The sequence below is a fragment of the Ochotona curzoniae genome, unplaced genomic scaffold (genome assembly GCF_017591425.1).
Source record: "Ochotona curzoniae isolate NIBS_2020 unplaced genomic scaffold, NIBS_Ocur_1.0 contig_2723, whole genome shotgun sequence".
NCBI lineage: Eukaryota > Metazoa > Chordata > Mammalia > Lagomorpha > Ochotonidae > Ochotona > Ochotona curzoniae.
In genome coordinates, this window is record NW_024465573.1 from 5,134,261 (window position 1) to 5,141,398 (window position 7,138).

General features: G+C 43.1%; 1 protein-coding gene across 2 annotated transcripts; it reads right to left on the minus strand.

Moving 5' to 3' along the window:
- Positions 1-2,722: 2,722 nt before the first annotated feature.
- TLCD5 (TLC domain containing 5) lies at positions 2,723-5,991 on the minus strand. Of its 2 annotated transcripts, XM_040977206.1 has the most exons (3): positions 5,745-5,991; positions 3,189-3,261; positions 2,723-2,831 (listed from the first exon to the last, which is right to left on the minus strand). In XM_040977206.1, the coding sequence occupies exons 1-3, from the start codon at positions 5,941-5,943 to the stop codon at positions 2,723-2,725; spliced, it is 381 nt and encodes a 126-aa protein (XP_040833140.1). In that variant the 5' UTR covers positions 5,944-5,991. The 2 variants fall into 2 exon arrangements, with proteins under 2 accessions (XP_040833140.1, XP_040833139.1); XM_040977205.1 differs by having other exon boundaries at positions 2,723-3,261.
- Positions 5,992-7,138: the final 1,147 nt, after the last annotated feature.

The following is a 7,138-nucleotide window of genomic DNA, read 5'->3' on the forward strand; positions in this document are numbered from 1 at the left end:
TAAAATCTTATTGAAATATAAAATCCTTCTTGAGCACTATTAGTATTTATTACATAGTAATCCAGATGCAAGTAAGTATTCTGTCAACCTTCCCACATGTTAATTAGCCTTCATTGACCTAGCATCCTAACTGCTGAGTCGTCTGCATTTCACGTTTTCTTTCTGAGTGGTTTCTTCTTAGTTGCTAAATGACAACATTCAGAAAAGCTAAATTATTCTTTTCCCTTTATCAATAATTCAGGTTTCACAATGGTTAAAAAAAATAAATAAGCCAAATCCATACATTCCCATGAGGGTGCTCTCAGACCATGAAATCTGTAGTCCCTTCATTTCTGAGGGGCAAGGGAGAAAAGAAGTGGTACCAGATTAGGCCTATTCATTTGTCTGGTATGGAACAGGTTGCACTGTGCCAAAATTCAAGAGCCAGCAAAATTCAAGAGCCAGCTTTTTTTTTTTTTTTGTAAGTTTATGGGCCAAGCCACTCTTTTCTACTAAGCTTTTGCTAAAATCAGCATTCCCCTGCATCCTACTTTGACCACAACTTTGTGGGACAGAAGCTGCACCGGCCTTTTTAAGAAAAGAGTGATGAGAGGGAGAGAAAGACAGAGATGTGTTGTCAGCTTGCTTCTGTTTCCAGCAACACCCTTGAAAAGGATGACAATGCTTTTAGAAGAAGCGCTGTTAGCTTGCCTTTAGAGTTGCTGTATGCCTAACAGGGAGGGTTTTCCCCGGCTCTAACCACTCTATTATGTCTGGTTTCTGTGACCAACGACATCCATTTTCACGACCGCACATTAGGTTACTATCACCAGCGACCACAGGATGAACACTTCCTACTGCCCTTCAGCCGTGACTTTGGTACCACCATTTGCTTGCTCTCACACTGAGAAAATGACTTTCCATGGGTTTAAGTAGCATGGTAACAATCAATAAATAGTAAGTACATAAATAAACAAGACTTCATTCCCTCCTCCCCTCTCCCACCAAGAGCCCCTATCTTAAAAGGCCTCCATTGATAAAACATCACACAGCTCTAAGAAACACATAGCCATCATTCACAAAAGGTTTAAAAGGAGGCCAAGGGCAAATAAGGGACCTGCCTCAAAGATCTGGTGAGTAGCAAAATTAAATAAAAAAACTGAGAAAGTCTTCCTCCTCAAGCCCCTATTCTAAGCTTATATTCTTCTTTCTCCTACATGAAGTTAGAGATAACTGCACTGGCATTTTATTTTATTTTTTTCCAAAACTTGCCTTGCCAGATTAGGTTATTCAGAAAGGGGCACCTCCTTAAAAGAAAGAAGAAAGGGCAGTGAGAGTACTAAAAGGGAATGTATCTTACTTACATGGGGAAAAAAGAGGGGGTGGGGGACAGGCAAGGAGAGATGGGGAAACGAGCCACATCACCCTGAGGCCAGTGCACAGACTCAAGTCTTTGGTTTTTTTATGCAGAGCATACAGCAGCGCTGAAACCTGAACTGCCATCCCAAACACAGTGGAATCCGCATGGCAAATCCCGATGGAATTTAGTCATAGCCACTCATGCCTAGGAGATTAATGCACAAAAGCCCTGAGAACTGGCATCATTTTCCTGTTAGGCAGAACCCGTACAACAGGACTGGGTAAAACCATCTGCCCACACCTAATTCATCTTACACTGTATGGTTTCTCTGCAGAAAGGGGTTAACAGCACGCCTGAACTGCTATCCTTGGACAGGCTTGCTCCAAGGCTGGCCCTTGGCAGGCATCTGGGAATTTGATATTGGGGAGGGCTCCCACCAGAAACTGATAAGACTGGCTCACTGTGCCTCAACTGTCAGTGCAAATATGGCTTATGCTGAATGTCTTGAAGTTTCCCACGGTGCTAGGCATAGGCTGCCCAAATGAGCTGTCCCCAGCCTCATCTGTAATGACCTCCTTGCCTGGTAGACAACACTTCATATAGCCTGTCACAAATCATTGCTGGAGGAATTCAGCCCAACCTGCATGATCCAACTGGGAAAGGATTGTACCTAGGGGCCTCTGAACTCTGCTTAAGGTGCTTCTTCCTTCGGCTGATTGCTCATTTGTATCCTGCCACTACAAGAAATCAAAGGCTACATTTTTAGCCGTCTGGTGTCCTCCAGTGAATCGCAGACCTGGGGGTGGCCTTAGGAATGTCCATCAGTGAGTAAAAGGAAGGTTCATTAAGTAACACCCAATTACTGCCAGTTTTTTGCCCAACTGCTTATGCAGATCCAACCCCAATCCAACCCCTAACACCAAAGATATCTCCTCCTAGGAACCCTTTTGTTTAGAGTCAGCAGAGCAAAATTACATACATTACCACACGGAAGGCGGAGCTAAGTGCTGAAGGAATTACTTCTCAAAGGAACAAGACATAGCACTGATCTCTTTCGAGTTCTTTCTAAGCCATCTGAACATGGAGCCATCCAGGGTCAAAAGGACCCACTGATCACCACAAACTACAGCAAATGCCAGTAGCCCTCACCTCACAGTTCTGACTCAACTACCAGCACGATCTTACTTTCTACACCTGTGCCACTGCAGACCATGATATATTAATCCTGGCTTATGCTTGGCTTGAAGACTGACCAAACTGATCAATATATTTTAGCCCTTTTTGGAAACTTAGGTTTACCATAAGCACAATTACTTAACAGCCATATCTCCACCCATGTGTTCTCAGCTGACTCAGCTCAATCCATCATGTGTAGTGAGCCTGTTAGTGTGCCTTGAAATGTCCGTTATGTTTTCGCAGCCACTCCTCACTCCATCTACTTCTCCAGGCATGGTACTTCTTGATGCTTTTCTTCCACGCAAAGCGCCAGATGCTAAACATAAAACACCATGATACAGCATACATGGCCACTCCCCCAGCCTTCACAAACCACTTGGGCGTGGGTGAGACCAGTTCACAGAAAAGGAGGCGAGCTCCTAGGCCAATCCTCACGCCTGTGAAGAGAGCCACAAAAAGGAAGTCCACCACGTCGCCAGTGAAACTGTGGTAGTGCCCTGTTTCTCGGAGAAACCAGCGCATCTGCAGCAAGGGGTTGGTGATCTCACTTCCAAAGAGGACAGCATTGACCTCTGTGCCTGACTCCCCAAGCACCAGGGCCATGATGATCCCCAGGATGCTCAGTGTGTGGTGGGCCAGCATCAGGGCACCCTCAGATTGGAAATAGATGCACCAACCCAGATCGAAGATGAAGTAGCCCAAGGTGAGACAGAGAACGTGCACTTGGAGAGGTGTATTGGGGGAGCCTGAAATAAAGCAAGACAGAGCACATTGAGTGACGGTAATCTGTCACCTTGGAAAGGGAATGCCACATTGTTGTCTTTCAGATCTTACAGCATTGCTGAGGAAGACACAAACAGTGGCAGGCACCTGTTTTCAAACAGTAACCATGGGCAGACTAAGATCTAAAACAGTAGTCTCACCAAAGCACATGATATTCAGGTCCCAGCAAATGCTGGTCCGATGAATCAGACTGCGATGAGTGATTTGATCATAATGTTCTCTCAATAGTACAACATACATGGAGTTACTTAGTCCTTTTAATTAAAATCCTAAACTTATTAAAAAACTAGTTATGCTCTTTTCATAGACTTGAATCTTCTATCCTGAACATCAGGTTAATTCCTTAGCTTAATTAAGAGTAGGTTATTGAACACTGGTGGCCCTAATTCTGGAAAGAACCCCAAAGCTGGTATATTTTAAGAACATTGGGTGCAAGGACCTGACATGAATGAAACCATTAAGAACTTTGACATAAGACATAAAGTTTAAAACTGCCTTCATCCCAGTTTGGAAGTTTTAGGGGGGGGAAACATTGAAGCTTGATACAAAGTGTTTAAAAAAATTCAAAAAAATTTTAAAGCTTTAAAAAAATATATTCCAGGAGAGCTATGGGTGGAATTCTGTCCTCACCAAAAGTGCCTATATTGATGTACTAAATCCCAGGACATCAAAATGTGACTGCATTGAGAGAACCTTCAAGGAGGCCACTCGGCTATAATGGGGCCTGGGAGTATGACTGATGTCCTTTTAAGAAGGTGGTAGAATACACTGCTCCCAATCCCCCACCACACACACTCACAAGGAAGGCAAAATGAGAGGCCACAGAGAAAACCTGACTACCCCTTGATGTTGGACTGTAGCTTCCAGAACTGAGAAAACAAATCTGTGTGGTTGAAGCCACCCAGTCTGTGGTATGTTTATATGTCAGCCCAAGCCAGTAGATATAAGGTAGAATAATTTCTGTATATGAAAGAAGGAAAAAAACTTGTACCACTTAATACAGCTACACAATATATAATGAAGCTAGTGAAATCATTAATCATTGATGGCAAATTCACACAACATAATATTATGTGACAATTAAAAAGGATAGTGAGGATCCATATGTGAAAAGTAACGTCCTTTGGATATGCAATTGAGTAGAAATGACAAAATATGCAGTACAGGGCCCGGTGTGATAGCTTACTGACTAAATCCTCACCTTGCATATGCTAGCATCCCATATGGATGTTGGTTGTGTCCTGGCTGCTACACTTCTCTTCCAGCTCCCTGCTTGTGGCCTGGAAAGTAGCAGAGGAAGGCTCAAAGCCTTGGGATCCTGCACCCGCATGGGAGAATGGAAGAAGCTCCTGGCTCTAGGCTTCAGATCAGCTCAGCTCTGGCTGTTGCAGCCACCTGGGGAATAAATCAATGGATGGAAGATCTTTATCTCTGCCTTTCCTTCTCTCTGTAAATCTGACCTTCCAAGAAAAATAAAAAAATAAATCCTTTTTAAAAAAATTATTTATTTTTATTGCAAAGTCAGATATACAGAGAGGAGGAGAGACAGAGAGGAAGATCTTCCATCAGATGATTCACTCCCCAAGTGACCGCAATGGTTGGAACTGAGCTGATCCAAAGCCAGAAGCCAGGAGCTTTTCTAGGTCTCCCACACTGGTACAGGATCCCAAAACTTTGGGCTGTTCTCAACTGCTTTCCCAGGCCAGAAGCAGGGAGCTGGAAGGGAAGTGGAGCTGCCAGGCTTAAAATCGGTGCACTATGGGATCTCGGCGCGTTCAAGATAAGGACTTTAGCTGCTAGGCCATTGTACCAGACCCGAAAAATAATCTATCTTAAAAAAATATGCAGTACAGTTTTATTTGTGTCTGGGGTTGGTGATGGAAAATAATGATACTTGCTTTATGTTTCATATGTTTCTTTTTTTAAAATTTTTACTTATCATTTTATTTGAAAGACAGAGAGATGGAGACAGTTATTCCATTCACTGGTTCACTCTGTTGCAGCCTACAATAGCCAGAACTTCCAGGCAGGTACTGGAAGTCAATCCAGGTCTTTCATATGGATGGCAGCAAAACAACTATTTGAGCCATACCTGCTCCCAGGATGTGCTTTAGCAGGAAGATGGATTAGAAGTGGAGAGGCCAGGGCTTGAACTAGGAACTCCACCAATATAAGATGCAGGTCTCTCAGGTCATGTCCTAGCTAGTACATTATATGACTTGTATATTTGTATATGGTCTTACATATTTCTGATTCACTTATAACAAGCAATTTCAAATACATGACACAGAGAGTATCAATGTTAACAATGAAGACTCTAATAGAAACTGTAATGAGAATTATTCTTCCATATTGCACCAGTTGTGTTTTTAGATTCCTCGTTCTAAGACAACCTCCCCTAAATCATCAATCCCTGAGGGGAAAACCCCTAAGGTCCCTTACCTACCTGGGTGAGTAAAAGGCCAAGGACCATCAATGAAGCCAATGTAAGCTGAAAGGCCAATAGAGAGGACTCCATGGGTGAATGTAACCAGCCGGCAGCTCCACTCATAGCTTCGGTGTTTATTCAGGCGGCAGAGAGAAGTATAGAGCGAGAGCCAGCCACACAGGCTGCAGAGCACCTGCAGACACAGAGCTAATGCCATCCTATGACAAAAAGACCAATAGCAGAAAAACACAGGATGCACCCTAAGAAAACAGCGGCAGGTTGTTTTTGTGCACATTGTCATGCTACTATAGAACAGTACAAAACATTGCCTTTACTCTCAACATGTCTTCCTCATTGACACAGCCAAGAATCTTCTAAGTATAGCTGTGTTTATAACTCCATCTTCCGTAGGGATAACATGCTGGCAACAGGTGAAAGCTTTAAATGGGAACTGAAAACTGCATTCTGAGTTAGCAGGCTAACATCAAGCTTTGATGGGTAAGTGTCAATCATGACCTTCCTACAAGGACTGGCCTTGGACAATATTACATGGATAAGAAAACACGCATTAGATAATGTCTTCACGTTGCAAAAGCAAAATCCCAGTAAGAAGCCCTCATTAGAAAATAAAATTGCTGTTTTGATCTCTGCTGGAAGACACATGCCATTGGCATAAAATGTGGTATTAAGCTGATACTAAACTCAGCTGGAGTTTGGATTTGGCATATCAGTCAAAACTGAAACTTGGGTTAACCTCCATATGGAAGCAAACTGAAAAGTCCAGACATCTTGGAAGATAGGAGGAACACTTCCCAGCCCTATTCAGTTATGAAATCCAACTCCACGATCGAGCAGGCAAAGCAGCATTTTGAGGCAGCAGAGGGGAGTCTGTGGAAATCTAAAAATACCTTTTGAGGCAATTATTGAATAAAAAAGTGAAAGTGAGAATCCTATACTGGGTGACAAACAGGTTTAATCAAGAACAACTAGAACCTAATCCATGTAGTCACACAGAACTCAAACTTAAGAATGACTAAGACATGGTTAATCATATTCTTTCCCTCTCCCCACTGAAAATGCAAACAAACAAGCAAAGAAAACTCCCGAACAGGTCAGGTATCTGTCTCATGTCAGTAGGAATTTTCTGCATGGCTAGGCTTATTGCTTAACCCCACTCAGGCTAGTGAAACAGTATCTGGATGCCAGCACAGTTCAATACACAAGCCACTCCCAAGAATGCTATCCGGAGAGGGCTCTGTGAAGGTCAAATTCTGTACAGCTTGCATCTAAAATCAGATTTGCTCTGGAGCAAACGGGAACTGTCCATCATAGACTCAAGTCCCAGACTCTCTCTGCTCCTACCTAGCAGAATATGGCCAAGTCACTTACACCTCTATAGCCACAGAATTTTT

Coding starts and splice junctions, on each gene's coding strand:
- TLCD5 (XM_040977205.1), bottom strand. CDS start 5,943: ATGGCATTAGCTCTGTGTCTGCAGGTGCTCTGCAGCCTGTGTGGCTGG. Junction 3,262..5,744: donor TTGGCCTTTTACTCACCCAG/GTAGGTAAGGGA, acceptor GCTTTATTTCAG/GCTCCCCCAATACACCTCTC.